Source organism: Ostreococcus lucimarinus, chromosome 12, assembly GCF_000092065.1.
Source record: "Ostreococcus lucimarinus CCE9901 chromosome 12, complete sequence".
Lineage (NCBI taxonomy): Eukaryota > Viridiplantae > Chlorophyta > Mamiellophyceae > Mamiellales > Bathycoccaceae > Ostreococcus > Ostreococcus sp. 'lucimarinus'.
This window is the reverse complement of record NC_009366.1, coordinates 472558-492714: the sequence shown is the minus strand read 5'-3', so window position 1 is coordinate 492714 and position 20157 is coordinate 472558. Positions and strand designations below refer to the sequence as shown.

Here is a 20157-nt window from a genome sequence, read left to right as displayed (position 1 = left end):
TGTGAAATACGAACTGTACAAACACTACTGGCACGCTACCGACTACTACGTTAATCTACAACTCAGCCACTCGTTTCGTCAACTCTTCCGTTTCCTCGTCATCGCTGTCTTCAGATTCTTCGGATGATTCATCCTCTTCTTCGGCGAGTTTATTGCGAAAGTTGTTTCCCGAGCGCTCGATCGCGTTTCTGGACCGATTGAAATTCCTTTCGAGCGGTGGTAAATCGTCTTCGCTCTCATCGTCGTCCTCACCATCGCTCTCACTCTCGCTCGGTGGCATCATGTCCCGTCTCGGCGCCGCCTCCGGTCCCCCGAGCGTTAACCACTTGTTTTGCGTCTCGATGACTTCCTCGCTCGTGCGGCACTGCATGTACGACTCCAACAGCTCGCGATTGAGAGAAATGAATCCGTGTCCCCATTTGAACTTATTCATCAGCGCTTCCGCGGCATCGCGATACCCCGCGATGTACAGTCCGCCCGCCAGCGCCTCGGCGCACGTCAGCTTACACGGCTTGCCGTAATTCACCGGATTCGCCGCCACCAACCAAGGCAACAGTCTCGGCGCCGCGCTGTGCAATCGCTGAAACGGCACGTCATCCAATCGATTCCACGAACAATCCACGACCGCCAACCCGTTTGCGTTCAAAACCTCGTAATCTTTCGGCGAGATCGTCTCCGTCGCGTTCGGCGTCAGCGCCACGCCCGCCCACCGCTGCTGCACGCGCAGCTCGCGCAGGCACCCGAGCCTCGCCAGCTTCCTTCCGCTGCACCGCTTCGGATCGCACTGCGCCAGGTCCCACATCGCCAGCGGCACCGGGAACCGCGTCGGCGCGCTCGACGCGTCGTCGTCGTCGTCGTCGTCGTCTTCGTGGCGTCGCGCGCACCCGGCGTCGACGCACGAACAGAATCCTTTCCCACCGCGCGCCCAATCGGGCAAGACGCTCTTCGCGTCGCCGCGCCCGCGCCCGCGCCCGCGCGCGCCGCGCCCGCGTCCCGCGCCCTGGCGTCCGCGCGCCATGTCGCGCGCGCGTCGCGTCGCGTCGTCGCGTCCCCGCGTCGTCGCGTCGCCGCGTCGGCGCCGGCCGTCGGCGCGAAATCGCACCGCGTGCAGCGCTCGCCTACACGGTCTTAAGACTCGTCGTGTACGTCGCTCGCGCGGTCATGATAAATGGGCGAATCTCGCGCGTTCTACGTACGTAAAGGCGCGGAATTTTTCAGGTTTTCGCCCCGAAGGCGCGCGCGAAGCCGCATTCCGAGACGCGTCCGCGCCCGCTCTCGCGCGCACAAGATGATGTCTCTCACCTCGCGATCGCTCACGGTGCGTGTGAATATAGCCCCCATCGTCGACGCGCGACTGCGACGCCGCGCGACGGTGATGCGCGACGCCGCGCGACGATGACGACGCGCTTCGGAAGATTCTTCCAGGGTCGTCCGGCATCGCGCGCGACGACGACGACGACGGGGGGACGCGACGCGCGCGACGCGCGCGCGACGCGGCGTCTGGATGAGAAAATTTTCGCGCGTTGGATCGCGCGACGGCGCGGTGACGGCGACGCGCGAGGACGCGCGTGCGTGGGCGCGGGAGGAGGCGCGCGCGAGGGGCGCCTCGCCGCCGTCGGACGGCTGGGGTGCGAAGCCGTCGACGCGACGGCGCGCGAAGGGCGCGACGGGCGCGAACGGCGTCGAGCGTGGTGGTGAAGAATAGTGCGCGAGCGATGACGCCGACTGACGATGATGATTGATGATTGATGACGCGCGCAGACGTCGGCGCTAACGGCGAAGCAGAGTCGACGCGGTGGCGGCCGCCGCCGCGTCGCGATGGTTCGCGCCGAGGCGAAGGATATCACGTTTGACATGAGTTCTCGACGCAAGATTCAAGCTGGAATCGATAAATTGGCGGATGCGGTCGGGGTGACGCTCGGTCCTCGCGGGAGAAACGTGGTGCTCGAGGAAAAGTTTGGGATGCCGCAAGTGATTAACGACGGAGTGACCATTGCGCGCGCCATCGAATTACCGGATCCGGTGGAGAACGCCGGTGCGCAGCTCATCAAGGAAGTCGCAGGGCGAACGAATGACTCTGCAGGCGATGGCACGACGACTGCGTCCGTGCTCGCGCGTGAGATGATCAAGTACGGCTTGCAATCTGTCGCCGCGGGCGCCAACCCGGTGACGGTGAAGCGCGGCATCGACAAGACGTCTGAATTCTGCCGTCAAAAGCTCGACGAGCTCACGATTCCGGTGCGCAACCAGCAAGATATCCGTGCCGTCGCTTCCATCTCCGCGGGTAACGATGTCTCCATCGGTGACATGATTGCCGAAGCCATCGAAAAGGTTGGCCCGGATGGCGTCTTGTCCATCGAAAACGGCACCGGTTTGGAAACCGTTGTCGAAGTCGAGGAGGGCATGGAAATCGATCGCGGTTACATTTCTCCGCAATTCGTCAACGACGACGAACGCTTGATGGTTGAATTTGAAGGCTGTCGCGTTTTGATCACGGACGAGAAGATTGAACAAGTTCAAGTGCTCGTGCCACTTTTGGAAGAGGTGTCCCAAGCGGGGTCCCCGCCGCTCTTGATCATCGCCGAAGACATCACGGGCGAAGCGCTCGCCACTTTGGTGGTCAACAAGATGCGCGGCGTGCTTAAGGTGGCCGCCATCAAGGCGCCGGGTTTCGGTGAGCGTCGTAAGGCCTTGTTGCAAGACATCGCCATCGTCACTGGCGCTCAATACATCGCCAAGGATCTCGGTCTCAGCGTCGCGCGCGCGAACATGGACTGCCTCGGCTACGCCCGTAAGGTTTCCATCGCGCAAACGACGACCACCATGATTGCTGATGGTGCGTCCAAGGAAGACATCGACCTTCGCGTGGCTCAACTCAAGCAAGAGCTCGCGGAGACGGATTCCGTGTACGATACCCAAAAGCTTTCCGAACGCATCGCCAAGCTCGCCGGTGGTGTTGCCGTCATTAAGGTTGGCGCCGCGACCGAAACTGAATTAGAAGAACGCAAGCTTCGTATTGAAGATGCCAAGAACGCCACTTTTGCCGCGGTCGAGGAAGGCATCGTCCCGGGTGGTGGCGCCGCTTTGGTGCACTTGAGCAAGATGATCGACGAATTCAAGCCGACCCTCACTAACGCCGAGGAACGCTTGGGCGCGGAAATCGTTCAAAAGGCGCTTCTGGCTCCGTGCAGACTCATCGGCAACAACGCTGGCGCGGAAGGTGATGTGATTGTGCAACACGTCATGGATGGCGAATTCAACTTTGGTTACGACGCCATGACTGGCGAGTACGGTGACTTGATTGATAAGGGCGTTCTCGACCCGAAGAAGGTCACCCGCTCTGGCGTGCAAAACTCTTGTTCCATCGCGGGTATGGTGCTCACGACGCAAGCGGTCATCACTGAAATCCCTAAGAAGAAGACGAAGGCTGCCGGCGGCGCGGCCGCGCCCGATCCCGAAGCGTTCTCCTTGTAAGAAGCGTTGCGCGCGAACACAAAACATTAGAGCAGTAGAAGCTTCTTAATAAGCGACAACATTATTTTCACACTCATTCAATCAACACGTGTTTCTTTAAATTGACAACTAGCGACAATGTGTCGCTCAAATCTCTAATGTATCTATGAGTTTCGAGGAAAACTCTCCGGCGCTCTCGTCTCCTTCGTATTGTTCCGCCGTGTCCTGATTCGAATCGCCCTTCGAGTCGTCGACTGAACCGCACTGGCCGTTATCGTCGTCATCTTCATCGCTTCGTTCGTCTTCATCATCATCGCTCTCTCTCGCTTTTTCATCACACCATCGTTGCCACAAGTTGCGATAGATGACCTCGAGAGATTGTGTGAAACCGGCGGCGTCACACAGGGGCGAGCGCAGCAATTTCTCTCGCAAACCCCGTCGAAGCTCACGAATCTCATCCATCTTATTGCCATACGACGAAGCAATTCGCACGTACTCAATCACATCTTTCGCAACGAACCTTTCGAGACCAACAGCGGTCATCAACGACTTGCCCACGTTGTGCGCGTGACACGCGCCGGCGAGCGTCAGAACGGGCACGCCCATGTGGAGGGACTCGCATGTCGTCGTCGTGCCAGCGTATGGGAAGGTGTCTAGAGCGATATCGACGCGATCGTACATGGCGAGGTGCGAGGATGTCTCGCGCTCGAGCGGAACGCAGTCGATTCGCCAGTTGTCTACTCCCAACGCAGACATTTGCGACAAAAAGCGTTGGCGAATAACTTCGCACGCGAAAGCTTTCGACTTGAAGTACAAGCGACTTCCGGGAGTGGCGAGCAAGATCTGACTCCAAGCCACTCGGACGTCGGCGGTGACTTTGGCCATGGTATTGAAGCACCCAAACGTGACAAAGCCCTGACTTGCGCACGGCGCGTCCGAAACTTGCTGTGGTGCCTCGGGATTCGGGGTGTAGCAAAGGAACGAATGCGGTGACGGTATACGAACGAGCTGTTCCGTGAACGTCTGTTTAGTGTCCAGCGGATCACAGACTTTGTCGGTGATGCGATAGTGGATCGATCGCATTCCCGTGCTGTTCGGATAGCCAATCCACGTGATCTGAACTGGCGCCGGCTCGAGCGCGAGCGTGCCGAGGCGATTGTTCGCCGTGTGCCCGGTAAGCTCAACGAGAACGTCCACACAGTCACCTCGAATGCACTCGGCGAGTTCACGCTCATCAAGAGACGCGCAATCGCGCCACTCGCCTCCGGATTCCAACGTGAACTTCCGAAGGCGCTCGGTCTGCGCATCGCAAAATTTCGACACGTTGTACACCACAAGCTTGACGCTCTCCTTATCGTGCGAACGAAAAGGCGCAGCTGCGAAATAACTCACCGAGTGCGTGTACATATCAGGAGAGACGTAGCCGACGACGAGCTTTCTTCGCCCTGGCGTTCCAGCACCACTGTCCGAACGAACTGCCCTTCGAGCCTTAAGCGGCGGGCCTGCGAGTTTCACAAACCGCGTCCCCCACGTCGCGTGCGCCTCACAAACGTCTGGTTCTTCGCCTTGGCGCACGTAATTGAGCGCGAGCAAGTAGTTCTGTTCGGCATGACGATCGTTCGGAGAGTTTCGAATGCATTCTCTGTACGACTCACACGCGTGCTCGATGTCTCCCGTGTCCCGCAACAAGACGCCTAAATTGTTGTGCGCCACCGCATACGATGGATCCACCGTCACTGCGCGCTGGAGCGTCTCCAAAGCTTGCTGCGCCTCGCCAGTCATCGTGTGTAATACGCCCAGGTTATTGAGAGGTTGAGCAAAGTTGGGATTGCACGCGACGGCGCGGCGGTAGTAGTCCATAGCGCGAGCGTCATTACCTCTTTCCTTGTACAAGACCCCGGCGTTGTTCCAAATTTCCGCGCACTGCGGCCTTAAACGTCCCGCGTTTTCGTACGCAATGATAGCACGATCGTACTCTTCAGCTTCCGCGCACGCCACACCGAGGTTGTAGTACGCCTCAACGTTGGTCGTGTCGTATGAAAGCGCTCGCTCGTATGTCGCAATGGCATCGGCGAGCAAATTCTTCTTCTTTAGCTCCGTCCCTTGATCCGTGAGGACGAGCGACAAGTTCTTCTTCCCAAGGTCGAAATCGGGCGATATGCGCAGACATTTTTCACACGCGTCAAGCGCGTCATCTATGCGATTCGTCATCTTGAAGACGACGCCGATGTTGCAGTACGCCTCAGCTCTTGACGAATCGAGCGCGATGGAGCTTCGATAAGCGCTCTCCGCCTCGACCAATCGTCCACACTCCACGAGAGACACGCCCATATTGTAATACGCCGCCGCAGCGTGATGCGGTACGGCCGCTATGATCTCCGCGTACGTCTCCATCGCGCGCTTAGATTCTCCGTTCGCCTTGTACGTCGTCCCCAGATCCGTCCAAGCCGCGGCTAACTTTTTCTCTGCCTCCTCTGCTTCTTTCGTCATACCGATTCGTGCGTACGCATCGCGCGCAGCGCGGAAGCAATTCACCGCGTCCGTATACGCCCCCGAGGCGTGCGCCAGGCGCGCCAAGCCGCACCACGCGTCAGGATTCCCGATGTCTAATCCGCGCGAAGAGTCGTACGCACGAAACGCATCCGGCGCCGCGCCGATACCCTCGTAACACTCGCCTCTCAGCGCCAGCGCTCCCGCCTCTCCGCCCAGCGCCGAACACTGTGAGCGATTTATCAATTCAAGCGCGTCCGCGAATCGTCGGACGCGCATGAGTGAGCGAATCGTTTCCACGACGCCGCCGCGACGTTTCAAAACCGCGCCGCCGCGAGCGCCAACATCCAAATGCGCTCTCACCGCCGGCGCGCCCGCGCCCGAGCTCTCGGGGCGACACGCGTGTGTCTCATCGCACGATTCCACGCTCTGCACGCTAGAAACGCGCGAGAACGCGCGGTCGGCGCGGTCGCCGCCAGATCGTTCCGAGTCGACATCTTGCGCCGTCGCACGCGCGTCGTCGGACATCTCGACGCGCGAACGCGTCGCGCCTCGCGAGTCGTGTTCGTTTTCGCGATTTCGTCGCGCGCGACGCGGTTTTCCGGCAGCCGCGCCAACGCTCTTCCGTCAGCCCCGCGGCTCGCTGTGATGCGCGCGGCCGACGTCGCTTTCGTCGATGTGGAACGCAGAAGTTACAACAGATTCTACGCGCTAAAGCTCTTCGCGCGATTGCGCGCTCGCGGTGGACGTTTGCGCGTCAGCCCCGGCGCTCTCGGCGGCGTTCGTCGCGGGCTCGGGGTTTTCTCCACCGTTGCGCGCCGCCGTTTCGTCGGCGGCGTCGTCCTCGACGAGCGCGCACGTGATTTGTTCCACGTCCGGCCGCTTCGGCCTTAAATCTTTCGCTTTGCACGCCAGAGGCGTTCTAAAAGTCAACACATATCTACACGTCGCCGGCTCTTCCACTCCACTCAATCCTTCGCTACCGTCCTCGGCGCACACGAAGCGCACCTCGCTCGTGCGCCGCGTCTCGCTGTACGCCGCGCCGACATCTTCACATTTCGTCCCATCTGTGAACGCGTGCGCGTGATAGCGCTGATTCTCCAGCGCCAACTTCCCACTATCTACGCCTGCTTCCGCACCATCGCCCATCGTCGCCGCTCTTTCGCTCCCCAACTCCATCGTCGCCGCCTCGTCAAACTTTCCAAGCGAGTACGAATTCACCCTCGTCGTCCCCTCTCGATGGAACTGTTCGACTCGCGTCTTATAACACAGCTCGTACGTCCACCAATCGCCATTGCCATAATAAAAGCATCGTCCCTCGAGCGGTCGCAGGTGTTCGTCCACCGTGCGCGCGCGTTCGATGTCCTCCAACCGCGTCGCCTTTGGCGTCTCCGCGTCTTCGCGCGTCCCGCCCAGCGCCGTCTCGAGCGCACCATCGTCCTCGCCGTCGTCCTCGCCGTCACCGGTCGCGCCGAGCGGTATCGTGCACACGTACTTCTTCCCGTCGTGCGCCGTCATGGGCACGCGTCGATGCGGCGCGATGGGGCTGACGTCGAGTGGATCTTTCGGGACGCGCACGACGTAACGAGGCGCGTCGTCGCCGACGAATGCGTCGTCGTTGAGCACTTTCGCGTCGGCGCGGGCGCGCGCGCGCGCGAGCGCGATGACGCACGCGAGCGCGGCGAGCGCGCGGGGCGAACGGAGGCGATCGCGAGGCATGGCGCGGCGCGCAGTGCGGCGGGTGGTTGGCGCGGCGTCGGCGACGCTCGAACGAAGGCGCTCGGATTGAATGACAACGCATTAGTTGGCGGCGAGGTACGCGCGAAGCTTGGCGCACTGCTCGAGAACGCTGCGACGCGAGGTGCCGCCCTCGGTGTCGCGGGACTCGGCGGATTTCTCGTACGACCAAACCTCGGCGACGTCGGCGTCGAAGGCGGCGCAGAGGGGCTTCAAGTCGTCGACGGTTAATGAGGAAAGCGGTACGCCGCGGTCTTCGCTGAGCTTGACGGCGGCGCCGGAGATGTGATGAGTCTCGCGAAATGGTACACCCTTGCGAACGAGATACTCGGCGAGATCGGTGGCGAGCATTTCCGCGCACAAACCGCGTTCCATAGCGTCGGGGTAAATTTTGAGCGTCGCCAAGCAGCCGGCGGCGATTTGTAACGAATCGCTCATATTATCCACGGTGTAGTACATGGCGTGCCAGACCTCTTGAAGATCTTTGTTGTACGTCGTGGGCGTGCCCTTGATGGTGGCTAAGACTGCCATGAGCGAACCAATTTGCGTGCCGCTCTTGCCGCGCAAGAGCTCCAACGCGTCCGGGTTCTTCTTTTGCGGCATCAGGGAGGAGCCGGTGGAGTACGCGTCCGAACACTTCACCATACCAAACTGCTGCGAGCAGTACACGATCAAATCTTCACTCCATCGAGACAGGTGCGTGGCCGTCATCGACGCCCAAAAGCTCGCCTCGGCGATGTAATCGCGATCGCTCACGGCGTCCATGGAATTCGGGCACACGCCGTCGAAACCCAAATCCTTGGCCAACAGTTGACGATCGATGCCGAACGGGTTCCCCGCCAACGCCCCCGAACCGAGAGGCATGACGTTCACGCGTTTAATCATGTCTCCCAACCTCTGATCGTCTCGCTGCCAAGCCGCGGCGTGCGAAAGCAACCAATGCGACCATCGCACCGTCTGCGCGCTCTGCAAGTGCGTAAACCCGGGCATGACCACGTCCACCTCGCGCTCGGCGCGATCGACCGCGATCTCAATCAACGTCCTCAGGTGCGCTCGAATCCTAAGCAACTCCCCGCGCAACCACATGCGCGTATCCGTCGCCACTTGATCGTTTCTCGACCGTCCGGTGTGCAACTTCCCCGCGACGTCTCCGATGAGTTCCGTCAACCGCCGTTCATTCGCGGTGTGTATGTCCTCGTCCCCAGCCTTCGCCGCGAACGCCCCGCGCTCCCACTCCTTTCCCACCTCGCCCAATCCATCGATCAGCGCGTCCCTCTCGTCGTTCGTGATCACCCTCGCCCTCGCCAGCGCCCGCGCGTACCCGACCGAACCCTCCACGTCCTCTCGCCACATCCGTCGATCGAACGACAGCGATTCGTTAAACTTCTCCATCAGCGGGTCCTGCGCCTCGCTGAATCGTCCGCCCCACAGCTTTTTCGGTTCATCGCTCGCCGCGCCGCGCGCGACGTCGCGCCTTCGTCCTCGTCCTCGCGCGTCGCTTTTTCGTCGCGCGTTCGCGTTCGCGTTCGCGTTCGCGTTCGCGCGCGTCGGCGTCGGCGTCGCGCGCGTCGAGAGCGACATCACCGTCGTCGTCGTCGCGTCGTCGTCGTCGTCGTCGCGTCGCGCTCCGCCGCGTCGTCCACGCGCGCCGCGGCGGGACGCCCAGCGCGATGCCCTAGACCCTAGAAAACACCCGCGTGTGCGAGCGCGCCCGCCGACGCCAACCGCCGACGATCGCGCGCACACGACGGCGCGGCGACGCGCTTCGACGCGACGCGCGACCGGTGACGGACGCGCGCGACGCACCGAACGACGGACGACCGAACGAGCGAGAAAGCGACGGGCGAAGGAAAGGAAAGAGACGCGAACGCGAGGGACCGAACGACGCGAAGGCGGGACTTCGGACGGCGAGGGACGACGCGCCGAGCGCGAGGGACGACGCGCGAGCGATACCGGAGACGAGGGAGGCGATAAAGAAACGCGCGATGTTGAAGGCGGTGTTCAGTGGGAAGGATAAGGCGAAGATAACGTCGCATAAACGGACGGGGTCGTTGTTCGCGAGCGAGGAGGGCGAGGCGCTGGACGCCCTGGCGCGGTCGTCGAGTTATCTGAGCGGTAGGGGAGAGACGAAGGAGTTCAACGCGCACGACGTGATTGAGGAGTGTGATGAACTGCTTCGGACGATCTTCTTCGCCGTGGTGAGGGAGACGGCGGGAGATAAGTTTTTGGGGCAGTTGAAGAGCGTGTACGAGGCGAGCGAAAAGTTTGGCAGCTCGCACGACCCGAAGGATTTCGACGCGATGCAGGCGATGTTGGAGACGATGGAAGTGGATGAATCGTTGCAGTTCGCGTCGGCGTACTCGAATCTGTTGAATCTGCACAATATTTCCGAGCAAGTGGCGAACGCGATGGAGGAAAGACACAGACGTTTGGACGATATTCCGCGAGGGCCGGCAAAGACGACGAACGGCGCGATTAAAGGTTTGCTTCGAGCCGGGAAGTCGACGGAGGAAATCTACAGCGCTTTAGCGGTGCAGCACGTTGATTTAGTGCTCACCGCCCACCCCACGCAAGCCTTGAGACGGTCGATGTTGAAATCTTTCGGAATAATTCGTGAAAAGCTGTTGCAGCTGCAACGATTTCGCCTTTCGCGATACGAGCGTGCAGAAGTTTTGGACGAGATTCGATCGAAGGTCGCCTCGGCGTGGCGCACAGATGAGATCCGCCGCACGCCACCGAAGCCTCAAGACGAAATGCGCGCGGGTCTGACGTACTTTCAGCAAACCATCTGGGATGGCATCCCAACTTTCATGCGTCGCGTGGACACGTCGCTCTTGGCAAACGGATGCCCTCGTTTGCCGCTCGACAGATCCATCGTTACGTTCGGGTCGTGGATGGGTGGTGATCGTGACGGCAACCCATACGTCACGGCATCATGTACGCGCGACGTCGTTCTCTTGGCCCGTGTGCAAGGGGTTAACCTACTCTTCCGAGCGATTCAGCGTCTGATTTTCGATTTGTCCATGTGGCGATGCAACGACGCCGTCAAGGCGTTGGCAAAGGACATCTTGGAGAACTCGGAAACGGACAACTTTACGATCTTCGAAGAGCGCAAGAAGCGAAACTACGATGACTTTTGGAAGGCCATTCCCGAGCACGAGCCTTACCGCGTCATCTTGGCTGAACTTCGAGACAAGCTTTACAACACGCGAGAGGCGTTGCAGCGTTGCATCGCGGACAACGACGTCAACATCGACATGAACGACGAGACTATCATTCGTTCCAAGGACGAACTGTTCGCACCCTTGGTGGTGTGCTACGAGTCTCTCATCGAAGTCGGTGACGCTCAAATTGCCAACGCCTATCTTCTCGACGTCATTCGCCAAGTGCAGTGCTTTGGGTTGGGGCTGGTCAAACTCGATATCCGGCAAGAATCTGATCGCCACGCCGAGGCTTTGGACGCGGTGACCAGGTACATCGGCCTCGGATCGTACCTCGAATGGAGTGAGGAACAGAAAATTGAGTTCCTGACACGCGAGCTTGAGAGCAAGCGGCCACTTTTACCTTCCGACCTCGAATGCTCGGACGACGTTCGAGAAGTCCTGGACACGTGTAAGATGATTGCGCACTTGCAACAAACGTGCCCGGGTGCCCTCGGAACGTACGTTATATCCATGGCGACAAGTGCCAGCGATGTTTTGGCAGTTGTATTATTACAGCGCGAGTGTGGCTGTCGCAAACAGGATCTTCTTCGCGTTGCACCGCTCTTTGAGCGACTCGACGATCTGAACGACGCCCCGCGCGTGTTGCGCCAGCTCTTCTCCGTGAAGTGGTATCACGACCACATCGCGGGATTCCAAGAGGTTATGATCGGGTATTCGGATAGTGGAAAAGACGCTGGTCGCATGGCTGCAGCATGGGCGCTGTACGATGGTCAAGAACGCGTCGTGGCGGCAGGGAAGGAGTTTGACGTTGCGCTCACCCTGTTTCACGGTCGCGGAGGCACCGTAGGTCGCGGGGGAGGTCCAGCGCACATTGCCATGTTGTCTCAGCCTCCAGGCACTGTGAATGGTAGCATCAGAGTCACCGTGCAAGGAGAAGTGATCGAAACCGACTTCGGTGAAAAAGAAAACTGTTTTCACACTCTGGATTTGTACACGGCGTCCGTTCTGGAGCACACGTTGAAGCCGCCGGCGCATCCTCGCGATGAATGGCGCCGAGTCATGGATAGAATGAGCGAATACTCATGCGCGCATTATCGTAAGACTGTGTTCGAAACCCCTGATTTCGTCGGATACTTTGCACAGGCCACGCCTGGAGCCGAGCTTGGATCGCTCAACATCGGTTCTCGACCGGCCAAGCGTAAACCGAGTGCGGGCGTCACCGCTCTTCGAGCAATTCCGTGGATTTTCGCGTGGACGCAGTCGCGATTCCACTTGCCAGTCTGGCTCGGAATTTCCACATCATTCAGACGCTTGATCGACGAAGGCGAACTGGAAACGCTGAGGGACATGTACAAAAGTTGGCCTTTCTTTGAGGTGACGATCGATTTAGTGGAGATGGTGCTCGCCAAGGCGGATCCCGTCGTCGTGGCGTATTACGAAAGAGCCCTTGTCGATCCAAAATTGCACGACTTCGGCGCCAGTCTGCGCGGCGAGCTTCAAGAAAGCATCGATTGCATCCTCGCCGTCTCCGAGCATATCGGTTTGCTCGCCAAACCAGAAAAAGTCGAGGCGAACGAGGCGGTTCAGGTGCATAAAAAGCTCGCTCACAAACTTCACAAGCGGTCGCTGTACATCACGCCGCTCAACGTGTGTCAAGTGCGATATCTCATCGCCGCTCGCGCGCTTGAAAATGAAGAAGATGGCGATAAGCTAAGCATGCAAAAAGTCAAGATCACCTTGCTCGAGGGTTACCCGTTCCAAGATTACAATTACAAGGGCGCGGTGAACGACGTTTTAAAAATCACGATGAAGGGCATCGCAGCCGGGATGCAAAACACTGGGTGACAACATCGAAATTTCATTAATACTACCTACGGCTAAAATCAATCCACGAGTTTCCTCTTCGTTCGTCCGAAGTCTACCCAATGACACGAGCCGTACTCGTGCATTTTCGTTGTGCCTATGGTTCGGTCAGCGTTTTCCTCAAAAGCGAGAAAATGCTTGAAAGCATCGTGGTGCGCCATTTGCGTCATGGCTTCCTCGTCGCTCGGGCATACGCACCCTTTCGCCCTCTTTCTCCTTCTCTCCACCACCAGTCCATCGTCATCGAGCGACCAACGCTCGCCTTGACCTTGAAGAGGAACCCAGCGACGGGTCAAATGACTATAACCGTAGCCAATCTTCACAACGGCAGCCACCGTGCCGCCCATCAGACGCGTTGAGATGACGCGCCGCGGCTCAAACGCCGTTCCGTCTTGACAATTATTGGCACGCCGGACCGCGCCATCTTTGTAACAACCCATACGGAATTGCGTAGGATACGCGCGATTCAATTGTGGGTCGAAAATGCGATGATTAATCAAAGAGATTTCGAAATCCTCGGGGTCGGCGTAGTAGGCGTTCAGAAAGCTGTAATCGGCGTTGGACTGGCCACCCCTTACGGCGGCGGCAAGGTTCTCCACGCGATTGAACTCTATCATCGATCGAGCGCCGCATACCGCCATGAGTTTGTAAGGGAAATTCGAAATCGATCGAGTGGCGCAATAAAACGCGCCCCGCCCGAGATGTTGACTTGCATCCTTGGGAAACTGTTCGGCGCCCTTGTCGTAGTGCGCGCGCGCGAACTCGCACGAATCCGCGTGGTCCATCATCGTCACGATGTTCACCTGATACTGTCCCGCCTTGCAAAATGCATTGCGTATGTTTTCTTGCTCGTACAGCTGAAAGTGTCGCGAGCGAGGCGTGCGCCAAAACTGGAACGAAAACGACGCGTTCCGCCAAAGCGCCTTGCGCCCCTCCTCGACGGCGTCGACGTCGAAATCCAACGCCTCGTGACCATCGCAAGATATCCTCTTTTCCCACGCCCACTCGCGTCCTTCGAAATCTCGCTGTTGCTCGTACGACACAAATCCATCGTCCGCGGCGTTCCCACCGTCGTGCTGATTACTTTCGTCCCACGTCGAGTGCTTCATCCGCTGCCCGAGCGCGGCTTTGAACGGCGTCGCGAACGCGGAAGATCCCCGTCCCTCGACCCCTCGTTTGATCCCGAGCGTCATCAGGCTCGACACCGCCATCACCGCGATGGACATCATCACCGTCCCGCGTCGCTCGCTCGTCGACGTCGTCGAGACGCGTCGCGCGCGCGACGTCGCGTCGTCGGACGCGTCAACACCCATCGTTGTCTCGTTCGATTCGATTCGATTCGACGCGCTTCGACGGTTTCGAGATCGACCGCGCGCGCGAGTCGTCGCTTCTGTCTCGCGCGCGACGCGTCGCTTCGGTCGCGCGCGCGCGCGTCGACCGCGCGTCGACGGGTGTCGAGCGCGCGCGCGCGTCGCGCGCGCGACGCGCGCCGACGCCGTCGTACATAAACCGAAAACGCCCCGCGTCGGTTATCGCGACTCGGCTTTGGGTAAAATTACCTAGGTCGACGTTCTGTTTGATACGGGTTCAATCCCCAGGTCGGTCCACGTATATCAGTTGGAAGATAGTTTGACTTCTACGCGAAGCGCGCGAGCGACGCGCGAGTCATCAAAAGGCCGCGGGTTCGAGCCCCGTCGTGGACATCTAGTGGACATCTAAACGCATCTTTTTTTTGGGCGAACGGTTGTCGTTGACATCGCGCCGAAGCGGTACGTCCGCGCGCTGACGACGCTCGCGCGCGCTCGCGAGTCCGAGCGCACTTTTTTTCGCCGCGCATGCGGGACGCCCCGTCCCGGTAGTATGGACGCCCCGTCGTGGACAGGTTTCCATTTTTCCATTTTGCCATTCAATTCGATGCGATGTGCGTTACACTCACTACGCGCGCTCACGCGGCGTCGGCTTTCGCCTTTCGCGCGGCGGATTCTTTTAAGAGGTACTCGCCGAGCCACGCGAGCGGGTCCGCCGGGCGCGCGGCGTTGAGCGCCACCAGGGCGTCGTGCAGGACGCTCGTGACGTGAGTTTCGAGGTACACCTTCGCCGAGGCCTCATCGCGCGCGTCCTGCGCGTCTTGGCTCGGCGGCGGGCGCTCTGTCGTCGACGACGTGTCAGCCGTCAGTCGTTCGTTCGCGCGTTCGCGCGTTCGCCCGCGCGCGCGCGTCGCGTCGATCGATCGCACCCGCGTCCGCGTCCGTCGCCGCGTCCATCGCGCGCGCGTCGGCGTCGTCGTGTGAGGGAACGCGCGCGGCGCCGAGGCGCGCGCGGTGGTTGATTGGTCCGGTGCGGTCTCGAGTCACACACGGACGACAGACGCATCGACCGCGGCGACCGCGCCGTCGCGCGACGCCTCTTTGAAGCGCGCGACAGCGCCCGTCGACGACATCATGGCCCCGAAAGGTGCGAACGATATTCTCGCCGCGACGACGGCGCGTCGAACGCGACGACGGCGCGGCGCGGCGTCGAGAAACGGCGCGCGGGCGCGACCGACGCGCGATGGGTCGATCGGCGGGATGGATCGTCGTCGCCGCCGCGCGTCGTGGGAACGCGGATGCGCGCGAGTGAAGCGAGTTGGAGAGACGACTGACGATGCGTGGGATGTTTTCGCGGGCGTAGACACGAAGAAGAAGGTTTCCACCTTTGTCATCGACTGCGCGAAGCCGGTGCGTGTGAAACCCTAAAATACAGGGCGAGCGGCGAACGCGCGACTCGAGACGACGACGAGGGACGATGACTGACGATGCGATATTCTTTGATGCGAATAGGTCGAGGACAAGATTATGGAGATTGGTTCGTTCACCGCGTTCCTCACCGATCGTATCAAGGTTGGTGGTAAGGCGGGCGCGCTCGGCGAGGCGGTGAGCGTGTCGAGCGACAAGACGAAGGTGACGGTGACGAGCGAAGTCGCGATGAGCAAGCGCTACATGAAGTACCTCACGAAGAAGTACCTCAAGAAGCACAACGTTCGTGATTGGTTGCGCGTGATTGCGTCCAACAAGGAACGCAACGTGTACGAGTTGAGATACTTCAACATCGCGGACGACAACGAGGAAGAATAAATTTCGTCCTCGCGACGAAGTTGACGTGGGTGCTGGTCAGCGCGCTCTTTGAGGGCGTCGTGAGACCCGGGGGAGCGTTCGCGTTAGATCGCGTTCGCTTGAAACCGATAAGAAACACTCTAGGCATATAAAAAAGAGGTGATAGCGTTTTTATGAAAGACAAAAGTCGTCTCGATAAATTGTTTTACACGATTTTCGCCGTTAATCCGTCAACGCCGCCGTGGCTTTGTCGCTCACCGCTTTACTGAGCTCTTGCACTTTTTTATTCTTAATGAAAAACTCGTGCGTCAGCATGGCGGCGACGAGAACGATGAGGAGGTAGATTGGGAAAAATTGCGGGTACTGGGTGAAAACCTTGCCGAAGAGTTTCGTCGCCACGACGCGCTTGTAAAACACCTGACCGATGGGACCGTGTAAGATGTAAATCGGGAACGAAATCGTTCCGAGGTACACCAAAGGTTTTAGCGAAAGAATCTTCGAGACCAAAGACCCCTCACCGCCCTCGCGCACCGTCTCTCGGTGTACGTTGACGGCGAACGCGGAGAACAAAACGGTGAAAATTGTCCTCGATAACGCGTCGTTGACTGCGACGACGCCGAGCGCGCGAGCGGCTAGAAACGCCACCATGGCCACCAACGGCGTCGCCGAGCACGCCAAAAGTTTGTTTTGCTTCGGCACGGACTCGCCCTCGGCGCTGTCCACCATGACGGTTCGCGCGGCGACGGCGCCGAGTAAGACGTCGATCAAAGCGTTGAAGGGTGAAAATCGCACCGAGTTAAAGTACAGCCAGTTTGGGTGCGTCTTCGCGGACATCATGCCTTCCATGAAGCCCCATGCGTTGAGATCGTAGGAGTACGCGATCTTCGCCAAGAGAGACACGATTATCAGCACCTTGAACACCGAATGCAAGTGCTCGCGCTTGAAGCGCGCCACGCTCGGCAACGCGAACGGCATCGCCGCCAAGGCAAACGTGAACGCGCTCAAAAACCACGTCGGCGCGTTCCAAAGCTCGGCGTGCATGGGGAACCACGCTTGGGTGAGAGTAAACGTCATGAAACCGTGCACAGCGGCCGTCAACGGCCCGTTGTAAAACGAATCCGCATAAAAAAACATCGGCGCGAAGACGCAGTTGACGACAAAGTACAGCGGATAAAACCCCATCACGCGACTGACGAAATACTTTGGAGTCGGGCGTAATCGCCCCGTCTGCGCTTCGTACTTGCCCAGCTCCGTCGTCGTGTACGCCGCGACGTACCCACTGAGCACGAAAAACGCTCCGACGACGACGTTGACTTGCGAAAACGCCGCGAGCGCGAGCGCGTTCTTCGTCGCGCACGCGATAAAGTGCCCGACCGAGATGTACGTGATCAAAAAGAACCGCACGCTGTCCAGCGCGGGCAATCGCGGTTTTTTCACCGACTCCACCTTCACGCCTTCGCCCGCGGCGCGCGCGATGACCATCCGCGAGCCCTTCCGCGCTCGTTCGCGCGTCCGAGGCGCGTCGCCCTCGCGCCCCGTCGCCTTCCCTCGCGCCTCGACGACCATCGACGTCGATCGAGCGCCTCGCCCGCGTCCAAGACGCGCGCTCCCGCTTCCCGCGCCGACGCACCGCGCGCTCGCGCGCTCGCGCGCATCACGCGCGCCGCATTTCGCGCGCGCGCGCGACACCGAATGTCCCGACAGTTGCGCAGTCAAACGCATCTCTCAAACGCGCACGCCGCCGCGTCGTTCGCTCGCGTCGCGCGTTCGCGCGCGCGCGCGATCGTCGCGCGTCCCGAGCGCGTCGTCGCGCGTCGACGCGACCGCGCGTCGACGATCGCGCGCGTCGCGCGTGTCGAAGTGTCGCCGGCGCTTCTCGCTTCTGGGCGAATTCCGCGTCATTCCTCGACGCCCGCGCGCGCGCTCGCGCCGTCATGGACTTCAACCTCGAGGGCCTGCGCGTGTTCTTCCCGTATCCCCAGATATACCCCGAGCAGCTGGCGATGATGACCGAGTTCAAGCGCTCGCTCGACGCGCGCGGGCACGGCGCGATCGAGATGCCCACGGGGACGGGGAAGACGATCACCGTGCTGTCGCTGTGCGTGAGCTATCAGATCGCGCACCCGGAGTGTGGGAAACTGATATACTGCACGCGCACGGTGCCGGAGATGGAGAAGGTGCTGGCGGAGTGCCGGACGTTGGAACGATTCATAGCGGCGCGAGCGGGCGAGGACGTCGCGGCGATGCTGGCGCTCGGGCTGTCGTCGAGGAAGAACATGTGCGTGAATCCGCGAGTCGTGGACGAGGGGTCGAGGGAGAGCGTGGATGGGAAGTGCCGACGGTTGACGGCGAGCTGGGTGCGAGAGAAACGGTTGGAACGGGAGGCGCGAGGGGCGAGCGAAAACGAAAACGTGGAGGACGGGGGCGAAGGGAACTGTTGCGAATTTTTTGAGGATTTTGAGAGCGCGGGAGAGAAGGCGGTGTTGCCTCCGGGGGTGTACACCTTGCACGATTTGCGCGCGTTCGGGCGAACGAAGAAGTGGTGTCCGTATTTTTTGGCGAGGAATATGATTTCGTTCGCCAACGTCGTGGTGTACAACTATCAGTATATGCTCGACCCGAAGGTGGCAAGCTTGGTGTCGAGTTCGTTGGAAAAGGAGTGTATCGTAGTGTTCGACGAAGCGCACAACATCGATAACGTGTGCATCGAGGCGTTGAGTGTGAATCTTCGCCAGCAGACGTTGGAAAACGCGGGGCGGTCGATTACGTCGTTGAACACGCGCATAGACAGGGCGAAACAAACCGACGAGCGGCGGCTTCGTCAAGAGTACGAGCGCTTGGTGAACGGGCTGGCGCAGCAAGGCGTGTTAGCGCGAGGCGGTGGCGAAGACGTGTTGATGAACCCGATTATTCCGGATGATATTTTGCGCGAAGCCGTGCCGGGGAACATTCGACGGGCCGAGCACTTCGTCGCGGTGTTGAAACGATTCGTTGAGTACCTCAATATGCGATTACGATCGACGCAGGTGGAACAAGAAACACCGACGGCGTTTTTGCAGCACTGCGCCGCGAACGCGGGAATAGACGGGAAGACGTTGAAGTTTTGCTACGACCGCTTGACGAGCCTGTTGAAGACGCTCGAAGTCGTGGACATGGACGAATTCAACGCGCTATCTTTGGTGGCAAACTTTGCCGCGTTGGTTGGGACGTACTCAAACGGCTTTGCGCTGATTCTCGAGCCTTACGATGAGCGTTATCCAAACATTCCGGATCCAGTGTTGCAACTCGCGTGCTTGGACGCGTCGCTCGCCATCAAGCCCGTGTTTGAGCGTTTCCAGTCCGTGTTCATCACGTCTGGAACGTTGAGTCCGATTGATTTGTACCCAAAACTTCTTGGGTTCAATCCTGTGAGCGTACGGAGTTTAGCAATGACGCTTACGCGCGATTGCTTGTGTCCGATGGTGATCACTCGTGGGGCGGATCAGCAAGCCGTGTCGACGAAGTTTGACATGCGCGACGATCCGAACGTGATTCAAAATTACGGGCGAATCTTGATTGGTCTCGCGCAAACCGTTCCCGACGGCATTGTCGCTTTTTTCGTATCGTATTCTTACATGGAAAACATCGTGAGCAAGTGGCACGAGACGGGAATTTTGCGAGAAATCATGCAACACAAACTCGTCTTCATCGAAACCACCGACGTGGTTGAGACGTCTTTGGCGCTCGACAATTACCGACGCGCGTGTAACTGCGGCCGGGGCGCGATTTTCCTCTCTGTCGCGCGCGGAAAAGTTGCGGAAGGGATCGATTTCGATCGGCACTACGGCCGCGCCGTCGTCATGTACGGCGTACCGTATCAGTACACGCTCTCGCGCATCTTGCGCGCGCGACTCGAGTATTTGCGAGAGACGTTCCAAATCAAAGAGAGCGACTTTTTAGCGTTTGATGCGGTGAGGCAAGCGGCGCAGTGCGTCGGGCGAGTCATCCGCTCGAAAAAAGATTACGGTCTCATGGTTTTTGCGGACAAACGATACAACTCGCAGGACAAGCGCGGAAAGCTGCCGGGATGGATCACCACGCACTTGCGCGAAGAGGTACTGAACTTGTCCACGGACATGGCCATGCAAGTCGCGCGGACGTTCATGCGCTCTATGTCCCAACCGTTCAGCCATGATGAGAACACGCAGTCCCTGCTCGATCAAGCGATGGTCGATCGACTCGCCGTCGAAGGGGGTTGGCGGGAGGCGTTGCCGGCGCTTTCTCGAAAGTTGGCGCCCGAGATCACGATGCACCTTTCTTAGATGAGCACAGAATTAGCAGAATATAGCTTTATAGTTTTAATAGTACAAAAAGGAAAC

The 20157-nt window shown here is 59.6% G+C and overlaps 11 protein-coding genes across 11 annotated transcripts; 4 read left to right on the top strand and 7 right to left on the bottom strand.

The window, feature by feature from the left end:
• Nucleotides 1-280: 280 nt before the first annotated feature.
• OSTLU_7755 (predicted protein) lies at nt 281-829 on the bottom strand (the record flags this gene model as incomplete). Its single annotated transcript, XM_001420672.1, has 1 exon — nt 281-829. A coding segment is annotated over one exon (549 nt), but the record flags the coding sequence as incomplete, so codon positions are not given.
• A 953-nt stretch (nt 830-1782) lies between these two features.
• CPN60A (chaperonin 60 alpha chain, chloroplast) lies at nt 1783-3474 on the top strand (the record flags this gene model as incomplete). The annotated part of the gene is made up of 1 exon (XM_001420826.1): nt 1783-3474. Exon 1 carries the CDS (start codon nt 1819-1821, stop codon nt 3472-3474), a length of 1656 nt encoding a protein of 551 aa, XP_001420863.1. The 5' UTR covers nt 1783-1818.
• Nucleotides 3475-3786: 312 nt separating this feature from the next.
• OSTLU_863 (predicted protein) lies at nt 3787-5910 on the bottom strand (the record flags this gene model as incomplete). The annotated part of the gene is made up of 1 exon (XM_001420671.1): nt 3787-5910. A coding segment is annotated over one exon (2124 nt), but the record flags the coding sequence as incomplete, so codon positions are not given.
• Nucleotides 5911-6654: 744 nt separating this feature from the next.
• OSTLU_26951 (predicted protein) lies at nt 6655-7461 on the bottom strand (the record flags this gene model as incomplete). Its single annotated transcript, XM_001420670.1, has 1 exon — nt 6655-7461. One exon carries the CDS (start codon nt 7459-7461, stop codon nt 6655-6657), a length of 807 nt encoding a protein of 268 aa, XP_001420707.1.
• A 282-nt stretch (nt 7462-7743) lies between these two features.
• On the bottom strand, nt 7744-9305 carry OSTLU_26950 (predicted protein; the record flags this gene model as incomplete). Its single annotated transcript, XM_001420669.1, has 1 exon — nt 7744-9305. Exon 1 carries the CDS (start codon nt 9070-9072, stop codon nt 7744-7746), a length of 1329 nt encoding a protein of 442 aa, XP_001420706.1. The 5' UTR covers nt 9073-9305.
• Nucleotides 9306-9665: 360 nt separating this feature from the next.
• OSTLU_51006 (predicted protein) lies at nt 9666-12699 on the top strand (the record flags this gene model as incomplete). The annotated part of the gene is made up of 1 exon (XM_001420825.1): nt 9666-12699. One exon carries the CDS (start codon nt 9666-9668, stop codon nt 12687-12689), a length of 3024 nt encoding a protein of 1007 aa, XP_001420862.1. The 3' UTR covers nt 12690-12699.
• A 5-nt stretch (nt 12700-12704) lies between these two features.
• OSTLU_25352 (predicted protein) lies at nt 12705-14151 on the bottom strand. The gene has a single exon (XM_001420668.1). The coding sequence runs from the start codon at nt 14018-14020 to the stop codon at nt 12728-12730; it is 1293 nt and encodes a 430-aa protein (XP_001420705.1). The 5' UTR covers nt 14021-14151; the 3' UTR covers nt 12705-12727.
• Nucleotides 14152-14652: 501 nt separating this feature from the next.
• Nucleotides 14653-14971, bottom strand: OSTLU_26947 (predicted protein; the record flags this gene model as incomplete). The annotated part of the gene is made up of 2 exons (XM_001420667.1): nt 14653-14855; nt 14944-14971. 2 exons carry the CDS (start codon nt 14969-14971, stop codon nt 14653-14655), a joined length of 231 nt encoding a protein of 76 aa, XP_001420704.1.
• Nucleotides 14972-15382: 411 nt separating this feature from the next.
• RPL22 (Ribosomal protein L22, component of cytosolic 80S ribosome and 60S large subunit) lies at nt 15383-15820 on the top strand (the record flags this gene model as incomplete). Its single annotated transcript, XM_001420824.2, has 2 exons — nt 15383-15424; nt 15527-15820. Coding segments are annotated over 2 exons (336 nt in total), but the record flags the coding sequence as incomplete, so codon positions are not given.
• A 201-nt stretch (nt 15821-16021) lies between these two features.
• Nucleotides 16022-17365, bottom strand: OSTLU_93564 (predicted protein; the record flags this gene model as incomplete). The annotated part of the gene is made up of 1 exon (XM_001420666.1): nt 16022-17365. One exon carries the CDS (start codon nt 17363-17365, stop codon nt 16022-16024), a length of 1344 nt encoding a protein of 447 aa, XP_001420703.1.
• Nucleotides 17366-17733: 368 nt separating this feature from the next.
• Nucleotides 17734-20108, top strand: OSTLU_26944 (predicted protein; the record flags this gene model as incomplete). Its single annotated transcript, XM_001420823.1, has 1 exon — nt 17734-20108. The coding sequence occupies one exon, from the start codon at nt 17734-17736 to the stop codon at nt 20098-20100; it is 2367 nt and encodes a 788-aa protein (XP_001420860.1). The 3' UTR covers nt 20101-20108.
• Between the last annotated feature and the right edge of the window lie 49 nt (nt 20109-20157).

Coding starts and splice junctions, on each gene's coding strand:
- OSTLU_25352 (XM_001420668.1), bottom strand. CDS start 14,020: ATGGGTGTTGACGCGTCCGACGACGCGACGTCGCGCGCGCGACGCGTC.